This window comes from Phalacrocorax carbo, chromosome 9, assembly GCF_963921805.1.
Source record: "Phalacrocorax carbo chromosome 9, bPhaCar2.1, whole genome shotgun sequence".
Taxonomy (NCBI): Eukaryota; Metazoa; Chordata; class Aves; order Suliformes; family Phalacrocoracidae; genus Phalacrocorax; species Phalacrocorax carbo.
In genome coordinates this window covers 27,735,890-27,752,215 of record NC_087521.1, presented here as the reverse complement: position 1 = coordinate 27,752,215, position 16,326 = coordinate 27,735,890, and the positions used below count along the sequence as shown (strand labels likewise).

The following is a 16,326-nucleotide window of genomic DNA, read 5'->3' as shown; positions in this document are numbered from 1 at the left end:
TGTAAACTTAATACATTAACTCATATATTTTTCTTCCTCGACCACATTTGTCTTACTCTATAGTCCTTTGGAGCCTACAAATAAAAAATTAACAATATCAGAAGAAATATTTCTTAATATGTGGAATGTGAATATCAATAATAAATGCTTTTTACTTTATTCTTACAGGTAATTGCTGAAAGAAGCTCTCTCAGGAGACTGCTGAGACTCTACATATTATAAATTACTTCAACAGTATCTCCTCTTTACAAAACCCACAAAAGGACAATATCTTACCGTGTTTCCATGCCACTCAATCATCCACACAAAATTACCCTTGTGCAAGCTTGTTGGAGGAATGTCAAATGTACTTGCCTTTCTTTGCAACAAAGTCTTCAGAGAAAGACAGCAGAATAGCTCACTTCAGCATTCACTGTTATACAAGTTACACTAACACCTGAACACTTTAACTGGAAATTCGGGGTTTAACTTTATATTTAATTACAAGCTACAGGCAAAATAGTTACAGGCCAAATCCTGGCCTGTGTTTCACCCACAGCATAGTTTTCAAGATAGCTTACAGAAGCTCTGCAGCACCTGTAGTTCATATTAAGGCTAAGGCACTTCTTCTGAAAGTGGTATTTGGAACAAACCAGCCCTTCTATCCTCTGCCCACCTACCAGAAAAGGAGCACCAACATTGCCCAGAAACGACAGTGCCTCACTCCTTCAAAGGCCAAATTTTTTAGAGCAAATTTGTTTCTCATCACTAATGACTGTTTCCTTGGGACCAGATGGCCTAGGGCCAGGCAGCAGTATGGGAACACCTCTCCTTCTCACAACGCACCCAGCATTAGGGCATTCACCTGGGGATTACGTGATATTTTCATCAAAGATTGAACTCTGTTTCCTCTCTGTTACTGGAGCACTAGTTCTCACAGGTGGAGCAGCCAGGGCACTATACAAACACATGTACACATGTTCAACACAAAAGTGATGCCCTATCACAACATGGCTAATATTTCTCAAATAATACCCAAGTCAGCCAAACATCCCTTTTTCAAATGCTCAGCAATCACTTTTACTAAAACCAGGCCAAAACACTAACACAACTCTGCTGCTCTTTCAACACAACACACAGTCCAACACTGGCAGAGGTTGGCATGCTCTTTACACTTGTCCTAAGCATACTTGCCACATGGGAAGCAAAATCCTCCTTGCCCTAGCTGCCAGGGATTAGCTCACTCAACTGTCTCACTACCCTTCCTTTGATCATTTGTATGTCAGGGGCTCTGGCATCATTAGTCAAGCTTCACCTGCTGAACAGAGGCCAGATCTGTTCAACTTTTCCTATTTAATGCAGCTGAAAATCATTTACTTACATGAAACAGGCCATGTGGGATGCTCCCAGTCTGGGCTGGTGACTGGTCATCCAGGCCTGGAAGTGGTCTTGGCTTCTGGAGCCACCTCCGCACCATCTACCAAGCACAGAGCACATTTATAAGGTTTGGTTCTTGGCCACCAAACCCTCTTAAGAACTGTGCCATTGGCGACTACAGCCTGGCTGCATTTGGGCAGTAGATACAAGCAGTTGGTTTTACACTCTACACTAGACAGTTTGGTGCTAAAGAGAAGGTCTGTCACAACACCAGCATGTTTTGCCCAGAGGCACTCAAAGAGGACCCAAAAGCTACCAAGGAAAGAGCTTTTACCACTCCGCAGCAAGCCTCTACAAAAGTAGAGGACCAAAAGTAGTAAAGCAATTGAAACAAGGATGGCCAGATTTCTTGATCGTACAAGCCACCTGCATGTCTTCATATTTCTGACAGCTGTTAAGACTGCCACATCCCAGAGAGTCCCTGGAGACAGCTCACGGTCTGGGGATGGCAACAGCTCCTGCTACTCCATTTTGGGAAGGGAATCAGACATGTGCCACCAGTCCAGCATAGTGCCATTGATCTCAACCACCCCAGCAGGCTCACCTCCTCCAAAACACTCAGAAGTACCACTTTGTTGAAGGCTGTGTGATGTGCCCTGGGCATAGCCACCACCTCTGACCTGCTCAAGAGCCACATAAGATGCAAAAGCAGCAGGCAGCTCCTGCAAAACAATTTTACTTGATAAAGCTTCACGGAAAGCTGTAGGAGACTGATGTACTCTGGGGTCCAAAAGAATAACAACAATGCCAAAAGGAGTAAATACATACTACAACACACAATACAGTGAGAACAACACAAGGCAATAAAGAGTACAATACAAACTGAGTACATCTAACTTCCTAAATGACTTAAAACACAAAGCCAAATGCTGCCCATTTAGAGTATAATCAGCACTGATCAATATATACACACCAACAGCGCCACAAACCATGCTGTAACAAATTGTATGTTGTGGTAAAACAGGAAACATTCAAACATAATCTTTTGAATGCTGTGAGGACTAGGGCTAATACTCCACTTACACAGTTAATACTGAAAGCCAGTCACTGCCCAGCCTAGCCAGAAGTATCGCATTTCAGTTTTGTACAGAAGGCTTCCCATCCCATTCACCAAGGAGTGTAAAATCCCTCAGCAACATTAGGGGAAGATTTGCTGAGAGCTAAATAAAAATCAATCCTTTTCCCACAGCCATCCAGCATTCCAATCAATTCTGTACAGGTATTGACACATGGTAATGCCAGCCCAGCCCCAGCCGAAACTTGGAGCAGCCTGCCAAGCTCCAGGAATGCTGGTTTTAAGGCTTGACTCAGGAAAAAGGATAGTTGTGCCTAAGCCTTTTTTAGTGAGCAAGTGCTGAGATTTCACTGATTCACTGTACATCAGGGTGATGCATACAACAGTCAGACTTAGTGACAAAACAAACAAGCAGCAATGGCATTACGCTGCCTAAAAATAGGTGGATATAGTTATACTGGTTAAACATTGTTTCTCCAACATGAAAACGAACATCTGCCAGCTATGCCATAAAAGCTCATGCAGCTTCAAAGCAAAGAAATCAGTCCAAAGAACTATATACCAGAAGTTTATATTCACTTTAACTAATCCTAGAGAACAATACATTACTCCTGCAAAGTGACATATCCCCACCATCCCCTTTGCATGGAATAATCATTTGAAGCTTCACTCTTGGGTTTCTCTACAATATTTTCCTCTTTTCCATTTAAAAATAAAACATCTTCAAAGAAAAACTAGTAACTAACATACTTTGGCATAAACTTCAACAGCAGTATGAGGGACTGAAGCCGCTGAAGAGTTCCCAATTTACAAGCCACACTACCTTTCCACAAGGCAGCTTTCTAGTTTCATCACAGGGAGGCACAGAGCAGTGTGCAGATGAACCCCTTTTAGATAGCATCAGCACAGCTCTAATCCATGCTCCCTGAGCTGACCTGATACCTGCTACTTAACTAGGCTCCACTTCACCTGGACATATACCACAGCACCTTCAATCACCTTCCAGAGCCTCAGCACTCCCCTCCTGGTGAACTGGCAGATTTTCCAGACTATCTTCACAGTTTATTTTAAGTTCCTGGCTTTTTCTGCTGTTTCTGCTGTTGCAGAGGCCTCAGCCCCAAACCCGCTCAACACCTGACCTGAAAGTTCAGTTGCAAGTCACAGAGTCCACTGTTTTCTGTGCCCCTGTGTTATTATATATCCTTTCTTATTATGACATTACAGAAGCAGTCAGCTCTACTAAGAACAGCAGTTGATGAAGCTCAATGCCGTACAAGCAAGTCCCCACCACAAAAAAAAAAGTTTGTGCTGGAAATGGACAAAAGATGGAAACATTTTCTCTCTGCTAAGCAAAGAAGAAATTAAGCATGTGGATATTAAGCAGCTTGCCCAAATTCACAGAGTCAGACAGATCTAGGGATTAAATTCAGGTCTTGCATCCCTGCAATGGGACTCAACTCCTCCTGTTAACAAAGGCAGCAGGAGGCATGATTCTCCTGAAAGTAATGCCCAAGTTTTCTCCCATAAGCCACTCACCTGGAAGACCATACAAAATTAGTAGACACTTGTAAAGAAACCAGCCTGTTCCTGATCACAAGTACAGCCAGCGACAGAGACAAGACCCTCCTGAAGAGGCCTTCCATTTGGGGATATACTGGACATGTAAATATAAAATAGCTATTCCAGTGCTACAGGTCTGAAGTCACAGGACAGGGAGAGAAATCCAGACAAATTAAATTCCACAGATTTCCCATAAATACAAAAAAATGAGGATACCATACTCCCAAATGGACAGCTGCTTGCCATACTCAATGTGAGCAATATCCAAATAGATCTAGTTCCTGAGGGTCATCAAATTTGAGAAAGGCAACAGCACCGTTGTGGAAAAATCTTCCATAAGACATGCACATATTTCCAGATAGATTCTCCTCCTTGAGCCAGGATGAGGCAAAATCTTCACTCACTTTTCACAACAAAATGTTCATCAGCCAGCTGAAAACCCAGGGACAAACTGGCTCTTCTCTACATCAGCATCCTCACTGTGGGAAGGATTCATACGCACGGAGTGCAGTTATCGTGGGGTACCCGAGCAGCAGGAGACCCATGCAGCAACTGTGTACATGGTGGGTGATCCTGGTCTTGGGAAAGGAAAATCTCTTGGTGGTTTCAGCCATCCTTGCTCCAATACCCTGTGGTGCCAGGTCCAGAGCAGCAGCCACTATCAGCTGCTGCGGGATGGGGAAGAGGAGGATGACTACTGCCTCCTACAATTTCACTGTTAACAAGTTAGAGGTTGGGATCACTGTAGGTGGAAACTCTTGGCAAAAACAATAAAGCAGCTACTACGTATTTCAACAGGTTCAAAGTAACCTCAGATGTTAGGAGCAGATGCTCTTTTCCACCCCCTGGGATTTTGAAATGGTTTATGTGTTTCCGCCCTTTTCCCTAATAGGGCAGGGTGCTGAAGGAATTAGCTACAGAAAGCCAGAGCAATACTAATTACCATCAGCTACCAGGGAGACCGCTGTACCTTGAGCTAATTGCACAATCCCTGCTCCCCCCCCTTCAGATCCCCCAGTGAGAAGGTCTCTTGCCTCCAGCATCTGAACTGCAAGATAATCCCACTCACCTGTATTTTAAAAGGGCATGCTTGAAAATCCTAAATGTCTAAAGCAAACTCATTACAATTAGTTTCCGTGGCCTATCATATGGCACAGAGACTACTGCACTGACTGAAACAAGGGAACTGCTCGTGTCAACACATTTGACACGGTGTTGTCACTAACCCCATACCTGAAATCCACATCTGAGCTCATAGCCTGAAGCACTCCACAGCCAAGTCTCTGCAAGAGCTTCTCTCACAAAATTAAATATTAAAAGTGCATCTCAAAAAAATGCCCTGTAGTTTCATATTTATTAACTAAGACATTACTTTTCCACTTACACATTTTTGAAATGTTAAATATAGAACGTTTTAAGGTGCATTTATTGCTTGTAAAGAGCCCTGAAACCTGGATTCCTCTAGAGAGGAATGTGTAAAAGCAGCTCTCCCACTCAACTCCCCTTAATCACATCAACCCAGTTGCAGAAAGGCCTCCCATGGAAACTAAAATCAGCCCCTCAGTAACAGAGGGCCCCAAAGTTAGACAAGATGGCACAGGGTTTCAGAAACCATCACCAGGACTCTCAAAGTCTGGGTGACCATGCCGCTCAGTAGAAAGGGCTGACACGTTAATAGAGAACAATGGGCATGGGAAGAAAAACTCCACAAAATGTCAGGGGTTGCTTCTAAAAGCTTAGACATTCCACACGCACCTCAAATGCTGAGAGAAGGCCCCATATGCTCCGAACCCTTGCTCTTTCAGGGAAGCATGAGCCTGCAGGCAAATGCTAAGGACACAGAGCCCTCTTCTCAGGCTCCCCCGTGTGCAGCAGAGGCTCCTGAAGCATCCACCAGCGTGCACAACAGTGAGGAGACAGGTACCAGCAGGCAGGGATCATGCAAGCTCTCCTTGCTATGAACCCTGCTGATACCATGCCATCAGAGTGGCCAAGGTGGGAATAACCTGGCCCTCACACATCAAGACCACAGTCCTCAATCCCATGCCTGTCCTCTTGGCCTGGTTTTCCAAAGCAATGAGAACTGCTGCATTGTCCTTCCTTCCACCCTCCTTGCTGCCAGCCCTCCTTAAAGAGCTTTTGAACCTGTCAGATGATCTGAAATTGAGGTAGAAGGCTCAGAGCAGGTTCCTACAACTTCCACAAACTGGCCATGCGAGAAGTTGGGCAGAACCCGCCTGTTACTAATTGTTTGGCAGAAGCCAGATGTCTAAGCACGAGCTTACAGTCAACCAAACAGTACGTGTGCAGATGCAGAGAAGGTACTGCCTCTTATCGAGTCATCAGGGGCAAGGAGAGAACAGCTGGGATTAATGCAGAGGGATGGGGAGAGCAAAGGAGGTGAGCAAAGCATCCATCCTACCAAGCCATCCTTCCTTAGTTCTGCTGCTCGTGGAAACGTGTGGGGGTTATTTAGCATACAAGAGAAACCCACAGGAAAGAGCATGCCCTTCCCAAAACTTTGTTCTTCATCTCCCTTTCAGGTGATGCAATCAGCAGCACATACAGGTGTACCAAGAGACCACTGCTTTGATCAGAAGAGGTGTGGTGGGAGTTCAATCCAGCAGCACTGCATGGCTGAGACACGTCAGTGCAAACACTATGTCTAAAGCCACTGCCATCCTCCCTTTTAGCTGGAGAAGCCAAGCTTCCTCCAACTCTAACTGGTGTAACACAGAGCTCTGCCAGGGACACAGCGGGCTGGGACTTGCTTAGCTCCCTCAAATGATTCATGGTTCATTAGCAACCAAAAGCATGACCTGTCCTGGTCACCAAGACTCCCTGCAGAGGCTGGCAGCATGCCCCTCTGTACCCAACCACAGCTTACCCAATCAACTGGGAATACGGGGAATACTCAGGTTTTTTAGGTATTGGAGAACAAGCATTGTCCATCCCACCAGCAATAAAGAGCCTACACTCACGCCTTTGTCCCTCAAACTCCCAGGAAGCCATTCAGTGGTGTGCTCCTTGTAACATGCAGTGCAGATAATGCCACAGGGGGGAAAAAAAAAAAAGAGAAGAAAAGAAATTGTCAAAAACTAGGACAGCAAGAACTTGGCTGAACTCGAGCTACCACACAATATGCATGTTTCTGCCCCCCCTTAATGCTGCCTCCGACACCCGGCCTGCACTGGCAGTAAGTACAATACAAACTGCTCAGACTGGGGGGCAGGGGCAAGGGTGGATGGGGACAGGTGAAATGAGTCATCTGAACCCCTGGGCTCAGAGAAACAATCCTCAGTGGTAATCACTTCCAAAGTGCACTTCCTCTGATCTTGGCCTCCTGTCAGTACTGCTAAAAAAAATTATTTTATTCCAGTATAGCTGGGCATGATTATTACTCTTCTATAACCAAAATATTTATACCAGTATAAAACCCTTCTGTGGATGCAGTTGTATCAATGTGTGTATTCCTCACACCAAAAGAGCTTTCTTCCTCTTGCTCATAAGGGATTAGCTAAAACCATTTTACAGTAGCTGTATATCCTTAAGGCTATTGCCTGCGCTAGAGGGAGAGCAGAGTTTACTTCCAGCAATGCAGCTGCAGGAGCACATCTCATGTCGGGCAGCCCCTGCCTGTCCCCTTCCTTTCAGGGACACACACCTCACTCTGACATACACCTCTTTAGAAATGACAGCAGGTTTACCAACCAGGGGCACCAGACAAATTAATTAATTAGCATTTGTGAAGCACTGCGAAGATTTTAGGTGCTAAGTATTATTATTACTAATTTAATCTACATCCCCATTCATTCCTCAGCCTCTCCTGTGAAAGTGCCAACAGTGATGCCAATTAGCGGTAATTGTTGTGGTGGGTTTGTGACAAGGCTATTTGCCAGCTGGGAGTGAGACAGAGACCTCCAACCCATTTCCCGTGGACTGCCCCACAGCTGCCGCAGCAACAACTTCCAGGCGCAACCACCTCCAGCCAGAACCCTCGAGGGAGGAGGTCCTGTATCCCGTTACCAGCTCCCCAGGGACACAGCCTGCAAGGCACATATGAAACTTTTAATTAGGGATAAACCAAGGTACGGGTTTTTTTCCCTCCTCCACTAGTTCAGTACATGGCCCAGCAACTGATGCTGATACCGCAACGCCAAAATGCTAATCTGGAATAATTTCAGACTAAACTTTGCTCATTTCCATCCTTGCTTGCCGAAAAATCACATTTTGATTCACAGACAGGCCTCACTGTGGCAGCAAACTGTAAAGGCAGCAGCAGTAAAAAGAAGGGAATTTACAGTGTAGGGTGCAATAAATCTTGTACTTGGGAGAACTGTTAAAGAGTTTTAACGTAAGCAAAGAGGTATATCTTTCTATCAGCTGTCCACAAAGATTTGGAGGACTTTAAAGAGACACAAACAACTAACAGTATTCTGTAATCAATGCATCATCTGAGCACCAAAACGTAAATTATTTATATATTTTAAATGTGTCTAATTGAAAAGACAGCAACACATAAACTGTATGAATCACAGCCCTCGCAAGCAATTAGATTTGTTATCCCTGCAGACTGCAAACAGTAGGTTGGCTTTTTATTCTAATGTGAATTCAATCCCTTGTCAGCTGCCCCACGCATGAGAATACACCTTCTCTCTTTCATCAGGAAAGATATCAACAGCAGGAAACTAGCCCTTCTTTCATCTCTGAGGCACCCACCCACCTTTCCAAAGGGTTTTCAACCAGGTGTGGAAATCTTTCGGAATCTGTGCTGAAAGATCCCTTAATTATTATGGCAAAGGAGATAAATCCTTTGAGAGCAGCATGCTGCAAGCAGTAGCCTTCTGGTGTTTACTCATCCAGCAGTTGCTTGGTTTGACAGCATGTTAGCTTATAAGAAACTCTTTGGACTTTTACTGTATGGGCATGAAACTCTTATGGAGAGGAGCTGCTTTTTCAGATGTCTTGTTATATAATTAAACAAGAAAGGAACGGGGGGAAAAAAACAGCAAGCTGCCTTTCTGGCACAAACATTACACAGTGCTCAACCTGCCAGCATATTGCATCAGACTCCCAGTGCAAGGCCAATTCGCAGCAGCTGAGCAGCCAAACCCCTGACTGTTACCTCCCGCTAACCTACTTCACACTCAGAAGGCAGTAAGTAGGACTGTTTATTGCATCTTCCTTCCTGAGGAGCCGCTCACTACACCAGGATTAGCGGGGACTTTGAGCTTGCAATTAGGCTACAGGTCTGTCGAGCATTAGAAAATGTATTCTTTAAAAAGTTTTAAACATCTCACTCCACTGCGTGCTACTCAGTAAGTGAACTCCAGGTATCTGTTACCCTGTGAACAGGCCTGGCGAGGTTCTGACACTGTGATGACTGCTATTTTATTACGTTCCTAGGCTTGCTTTGAAACCCTGCAGAAAAGGGAGATTAATTTACCCATCATCGAGTGCTTATCAAGGAAGTCCCCTGAGACTTGCAGGAAAGAGACCACACAAACAGGCCTTTGCTCACAGGTCTCCTCACCTGAACACCTGGCCAAGGCCCCCTGACTCTCCTGCACTGCCGGCTTTTTTTTCCCATAGCAGAGATCCGCTCCCAGATAGGACACTATTCTTTATGGCAGAGGCCCGACCCAACAACGGGAACAGGGGTTGACGCTCCTCGCTGCGGCAGCCTATCATATGCACTGCACGAGGGGAAATCAAACTTCTTTCCACCGTTTGCAGCAATCCAGAAAACAAAAGGTCCCCCAGTCCTGAATTCAATGAGATAAGATACGTGACCTTTTACACCACAGAAACAGGAGCCCGCTCCAAACCTAGCAAATCAATAGAGAGACTCCTGTTGATTTCAAAGGGCTTTGGATCCGGCCTGGAAATACAAACCTCACTGTGCATTCGGACACCGCTCCACAATGCACTTCCAAACAAAACTATATTTAGATTCAATGGGAATTCTGTAGATCATACAGGAACTCTTTGAATGAAAATGAAGGTCAGTAGGGTTTGGCTTCCTCTTCAGACCCTCCCCCCTATTCTTGCAAACATCCAGATAAGCATTGTTTAGAAAACAATACGTTACTTCCAAATGTTATCAAAAACCCAACACACGTTTTGTGTGCCCTGGAACAGAATCTCAGGGTCTTCTGTTGCATTTTGCCCTGTCAGCTAATCCTTAGGATCTCTTCAGGTGTCTGGGCAGGACTCTCCATCAAGACTGTATTTTTTTCACCTGTATCACCTTTTATAAGCTTTGTTTCACGTGCCCTCACTAAAAGAAAAGGGACAACAATAATAGAGACCTCCGATATACGGAAAACAAACATGGAAGGAAAAGATGGGCAGGCAACTCTAATATACATGAATAAAGCTGCACATCTGCTAAAGGAAACCTCTGCCACACTCATGCACCTTTTCCATTCCAGGTGGAGGAAAATGACATAGCCCTGCAACACCGAGGACAGGAATGAGCCCATCAGCCAGGAAGGTCCACTCAAGCACCCAGACAGCAAAACACCAACAAAACCATCCTGCTCAAACTTTCCTCCAGCGCCACAAAACACGAGCGTTTGTGCTTTTCAGCTGCATTTTATGGGCTCCTCGGAAGGAGGAGCTGAACCTCTGCTACCGGCAGCTTCTCGCAGGCGCTGCACAGCCCCTTCAGCGGCAGCACGCATCAGGCATCCCCGAAGCGGTGCCCACAGGGCCAGAGGCAGCGGGCCGGGGGGAGCAGCCCCTGCGGGGCGAGAAGGGAGGGCCGGGGCGGGGAGGGCAGCTCGCCCGACGCCGGGGCTCCGGGAGCGGCTCTGGGCTCGGCCGGCGGCCGCACGGCCTCCCGGCGGCTCTCCCGCCCCTCCTGCCAAAGTCGCTATGATTTTTTTTTTTTTTTCAGCTGTTCCTGGCAGCCGGTGGCTGTCGCAGAGGGTGCGCGTCCAGCCGCGCGGTTTCGCTTTTTTTGCTAAAGCCCGTGACGGGAAATCCTTGAACTTTTCAAGAACGCTCCTGGGTTGCAAACCGCCGGCTTTGCCGTCACGCTCTCCTCCGCCATCCGCGGGGATGCACACCTGACCCCGCCCGGGCTAGGGGCCAGGCTGCCGCGGCCCCCGCACACACCTCCCCCCACACCCTCCCCCCAGCCCGGCGGTGCTCGGCGCTGCACGGAGCGACGTGCGCCCACTTACCGGCGGGGCGTTGGGCGGGCAGCCGCCGGCGGCCAGCCGAGCCGCCTGCCTCCTCAGCTCGGCCAGCTGGGCCTGGCAGCTCCGGCACCAGCCCCCGGCCGCCGCCCGCTCCGACGGCCGCGGCTCGGCCCCCGCGGCGGCCCCCGCTCCCTCGGGCGGCGGGCGGCTGGCGCAGCGCTCCTCCTCGGCGGCGGCCGGCGGCCTCTTCCGCGGGGAGAGCTCCCGCACCGCGCTCCCCTCCGCCACCTGCGGAGAGAGCAGAGCTCAGAGCCGCGGGTCGCGGAGACAGCGCGGCTCCCACGCACGCACCCCCGCGGGGAACAAAGGGGGGGGGGGGGGGAATAAAAAAAAAAAAAAAAAAAAGCCGAAACGCGGGGAAGAGTGTGGCAACACTTACCCCCGGCGCCCGGGGCTCGGGTCCCAGCCCCTTCCTGCCGGCGGCCGCGATCATGATAACGGGGGCTGCGCCCCTGCCCCGCTCCCCGCTCGGCTAGTGGGGGCGGCCCGGTGCCCGGCGGCGCGGCCGTCCCGCGGCGCCCATGGCCGGGCGGGGGTCGGGGTGCCAACACTGATCCCGCCGGTTCCCCGCCGCCCGGGCCGCCGCGCTAGGTGATGTTGCCTCCCATGTTGAGAAGGGAGTGAAGTTTGGGTTGGGAGAGGGAGGCGGAGTGAGCTCCCCACGGCGGCACTGGGAAGGAGCCGGAGCACGGGAGCACGTCGGAAAAAAGCTGGAAAAGTGTTCGGAGGGCAGGGGAGGAGGGGCTGGGCGGGGGCGGGTGGGGTGGGGAAAGCGGGGCGGGGGATCCTCGGCCAGGGCGGGATGGGGTGTATGTTCGGGGTTTTGGGGGGCGGCGGGAGATGCCTTTTCATGGTGACCCTACAGGATAGCCCCAAACTGGTGTGACTCAAGCGCGGGCACTCCCGCGGTCGCCTCCTTCACACTCAAACACTCGGGTTCCTCGGGAGTGGGGCGAAAAAGGCCCGGGGCGGGGGTGCCAGTCCCGCCGCGGGCGCCGTGGGTGGGGGGCCTGCCTCCCCGCCCCCGCCGCTGGTGCTCTCCTGCGCGGGTCGGGGGTTCGGTGTCCCCCCGCCCGAGGGCAGATGCGCGGTGCCGCGGGGCACAGTCCCCCCGGGCCGGCTCCGCGGCCGCTCGGCGGGCGCGATGGGATGTTCCTACATCTGAAATTGACCTGACAGATGGAGAAATTAACGTTCGCGGCTAATTGTCTACTTGGCTGCCTCTCCGGCTCGTAGAGTTAGCACTTTTCTCTTTTTTTTTTTTTTTTTTTTTTTTTTTTTAGTTTTCTTTCCCTCCCCCCCAGAGAGAGGAATATGCGCCACCGTCTATCGTTACCCTCCCCCGGCTGCCCGCTCCCGCCGCCCCCGCGGCGGGCGGGGGTGGGCAGGGGCCGAGCCGGGACGTGCCCGGACCCCGCGGGGCGCAGCCCGGCCGCCGCCGCCGTCCCCGTGACCAGAGTGCCACCTGCCGGCCCCGCCGCGGCACCGCACGCCGCGGCCGACTCCCACTCCCACCCGGGACGGAGCCGCAGCCGGACGCGGCACCCCGCGGGGGACGCGGCAGCCGGTGGCTTCCCCCCGGCGATGCCAAACGCGGCTCCTCGCCTACTTCGCCGCCGTCGCGCGGGTGGGTGCTGGTGGCACCGAAGCGTGGGTGGGGTCTGCCGTGATGCGAGCAGCGCCGAGCACAAAGAGCGGGCAAAACAAATGGGGGGGGAGGAAATCCACACACCCCCACACACCCCCTCCAAGAGGTACCTTCCCGGCCGCTTAAACTTTCCTGGCTCTCCCAAGCACGTGTCTGAAGCGCACCCCCTCCCCAGAATGGGTGCATGTCCCGGGGGAGGGCTGGGGCTGTGTCCCCCCCGGCACAGCCGTGGGGCACAGCCCTGCGGCCGCCGCCCGCGGCCCACTGCCCTGGAGCCCGAGAAAAGTTTGGGTGCGGAGGAGGGACGGGGGGAGCGGGGGATGGGGGGGGCCGAGGGGGGGGGGTGGCTGCTGTGTGCCCCTCTCGGGGGTGGGCGGGCAAGCGGGGCTGACACAGGCACACGCACCCCGGCTGACTTCCCTCGCCTTTCTCCGGGGGCTCTTCAGGTCTCCGGAAACTTGCTCGGAAATTTCATGTGCCCGAATAACGGCTGCAAACACCCCCCACCCCCAGCTCCACGTCTCACGTTGGACGGGGCCGGGGGGTGACGGGCTGCGCTCCCCGGCCGGCGCTGGGGACGACACCTGAGCCGCGGGGCTGGGCCAAGCCAGCCCCTGAAATTGCTGAGGAAAATGAAAAAAAATTTTAAAATCCTCCTGGAAATAGGCGGGAGCGGTGCCCCCGCTCCCCGCTTGAAGCCGGGGTGCACAAGGCGCGGCGGCGCGCTGGGGGTGCCCGGTCCCTCCGCGCCGCTCCGCGGGGCCGCCCGGACTGTTCGTGGTGCTGAAACCCGCGCCTGCACCGCCGCCGCCAACTTCGCTCCGCCAAGTTCGCCTTCCCCATCCCGTGAGGCGGCCCGGGGCAGGGCAGGCGGCCGGATTCCGCCCCCCGCCCCGACCCCTTCCAGGCCCTCAGCCCCCCGGGGCCGGGGCAAGGTTCCCTCACCTTGGCTTTCCTCCGCAGGAGGTGGCTGGTGAAGCCGAAGATGATCTCCGAGTCCAAGCACAAGGCTCCGATCTCCAGCAGGCTGGGGTTTTTCCTCGTGGGGTTGGAGACATCGGGCGATTTTTGAAAAGCCATAGTTTGGGGTTGGAAATATCCGGCTCCCTGAGCGGAGGCGATGTATTTGTATACACACACAAAAAAAAAAAAAAAAAAAAAAAAAGAAAAAATAAAATAGCAAACACCTCCCACCCCTTAAAAAAGAAGGGAAAAAAAGAAGAAAAAAGCCACACGCGGGTGGGTTACTCCTTCATCTGCCAGGGTGCGCGCTGCCGGGGCGAGGTAGCCAGCAGCCGGGCAGACCCACCGCCTCTCTCTGCCTCTCTCCGCCGCTCTCCCTCCCGTTTTATCCCCCCTCCAGCGCACCTTGCCTGACGAGCGAGCGCGGAGCGGTGCGGGTGCGGTGCGGACCCCGCTCAGCGCCCCGCCGGCGCCGCGGCCGGGGCCGCCGCTGCGGTGGGTGCGCGGGGCCGGCAGCGCCCTGCTCCCCCGCCGCCGGCCATCGGCTCGCCGAGCGAGGGGGCTCCCACCGCCCGCTGGCCAGGAGCCCGCACTGCGAGCCTCCTGCCTCCCCCCATCCACTGCTGGGTGGGTTTAGTGGCTGGTGGGTTTGTGGTGGGTTGGTTGGTTGTTTTTTTTTTTTCCCCGTCCGCCTTCTCCTCCTCCTCCTCCCGGGTGAGCGCAAGGAGGGAAAACCTGCTAGTGAAGTCAGTTTAGGAGGGGAAAAAGCCACGCACAAAAAGAAGAAAAAAGAAATTAAGGAATTAAAAAAAAAAGAAAAATGAAGGAAGAAAAAAAAAAAGGAAAGCCTGAGGGAGCAGGAGTGAAGCACTTTCCCGAAAGCATCCGGCCTTTCGCTCCTCAGAAAAGCTTCCCACTCTTTTTCCTCCTCCTTAATTTTACCCTCAGTGCGTGAGGGTGAGGACGGCACTCCCTCAGCATTGAGGGGGCCGGGAAGCAGGTCCCCGCAGGCCGCCCTGGGGAGCGGGGCTCCCCCCGCAGGCTGCCTTTCCTGCCGCCCCCCCCCCCCCAGCCCCGAACGTACGCGTGTCCCCACGCGTGTCCCGGCTCTTGCACCGCGGGTGTCCGCCGGGGCGCGGCGGGTCCCGGCGCGGCGGGCGGGGCGGGTCGGGCTCCCCGGGAAAGCGGGGAGGGGGCGCTGGGCAGGGCGCTAATCCCTTCCCGTGTACTTTCCCGCTAAACAAATAATTCACCCCCTGACAAAAGCATGATCCCGCTTCATAATGCCTGCAGTGAAAGCGAGTTGAATAATCTGCTTAGCCGGGCCCACGGGGGACCGCGCCCCCCCGCGGGCTCCGCGTCGGCCGCCCCGCCCGGGCACCGGCCGGTCCCGCTCCCCCACCCGCAACCGCGGCCTCGGCAGGGCTGAGGTCATGCCCCGCAGCATGGCGAGGCCGGCGGGTGGCACGGCACGGGTGGGCGGCGTGGCCGTGGGGGCTGCGGGGGAACGGGGAGGGAGGGAGGGAGGGGGGGAGGGAGGAAGGAAGGAAGGAAGGAAGGAAGGAAGGAAGGAAGGAAGGAAGGAAGGAAGGAAGGAAGGAAGGAAGGAAGGAAGGAAGGAAGGAAGGAAGGAAGGAAGGAAGGAAGGAAGGAAGGGAGGGAGGGAGGGAGGGAGGGAGGAAGGGAGAGGAGAGGAGAGGAGAGGAGAGGAGGAAGGAGAGGAGAGAAGAGAAGAGAAGAGAAGAGAAGAGAAGAGAAGAGAAGAGAAGAGCAAGAGAAGAGAAGAGAAGAGAAGAGAAGAGAAAGAGAAGAGAAGAAGAGAGAGAAGAGAAGAGAAGAGAAGAGAAGAGAAGAGAAGAGAAGAAGAGAAGGTCTTAAGTCTCTATGGCCACAAAAGGACTCCATAGGTTCTCTGAATTTACTAGGTCACCTGTTCCAGTTTTCCAGCTAATGATGAGCCTGTGTGTTAGATGATGGAGGTGGGTTAATGGGTGGCTCTGTACAATGGAGGTGGAATACAGGTATCACAGGCAGGCACAGGAGTGGCACTGGGATGGAGGAGAGGAGGAAGGGAACGGTGAGATGCTTACAGCAGAGAGGCAAGGATTTGTTTGGCTCCTTATTGGGTCCCTTCCTGATGTAGACATCTCAGACCAGAGATTTGCCAACGTGTCAGCTGGTCCCTGACCTGGGATGGAATTTGCAGGGACCCAGCCCCTGTGCCACCCTTGCACAGGCTCATCCTCTCACCCCCCCCACCAACCCCTTCCCAGCCTCCTGCCTCTCTGTGCACCACTCTGCAAGCAAAGTCTTCTGCCACACCCTGCGGGCTTGGAGGGCAAAGAGGGGGGAAGCAGCGTGAGGAGGGGCAGAAGGAAAACCTTTAAGCAATGGAGGTATGGCCTCAGGTTCAGGTAAGGAGTCTCCTACCAGGCCCCTCTTGAAGCCCAACTGGACATCAGGTTTCCAGGTAAGGAGTATCCTACACAGGCCCTCAGCCCACGTGCTCAGCAGAA

The 16,326-nt window shown here is 52.4% G+C and overlaps 1 protein-coding gene across 2 annotated transcripts in view; it reads right to left on the bottom strand.

Moving 5' to 3' along the window:
* The window catches only part of KIF26A (kinesin family member 26A), a 103,117-nt gene extending 88,904 nt beyond the window's left edge, over positions 1–14,213 (bottom strand). The window contains exons 1-2 of one of the 2 annotated variants that reach the window (XM_064460884.1): positions 13,793–14,213; positions 11,182–11,427 (exon numbers count right to left, since the gene is read on the bottom strand). In XM_064460884.1, the coding sequence (XP_064316954.1) occupies positions 11,182–11,427; positions 13,793–13,927 (381 nt within the window). In that variant the 5' untranslated portion in view covers positions 13,928–14,213. Of the gene's footprint in view, positions 1–11,181; positions 11,428–11,578; positions 11,928–13,792 lie in introns of those variants that run through there. The other variant, XM_064460885.1, reaches the window with a different exon arrangement.
* Between the last annotated feature and the right edge of the window lie 2,113 nt (positions 14,214–16,326).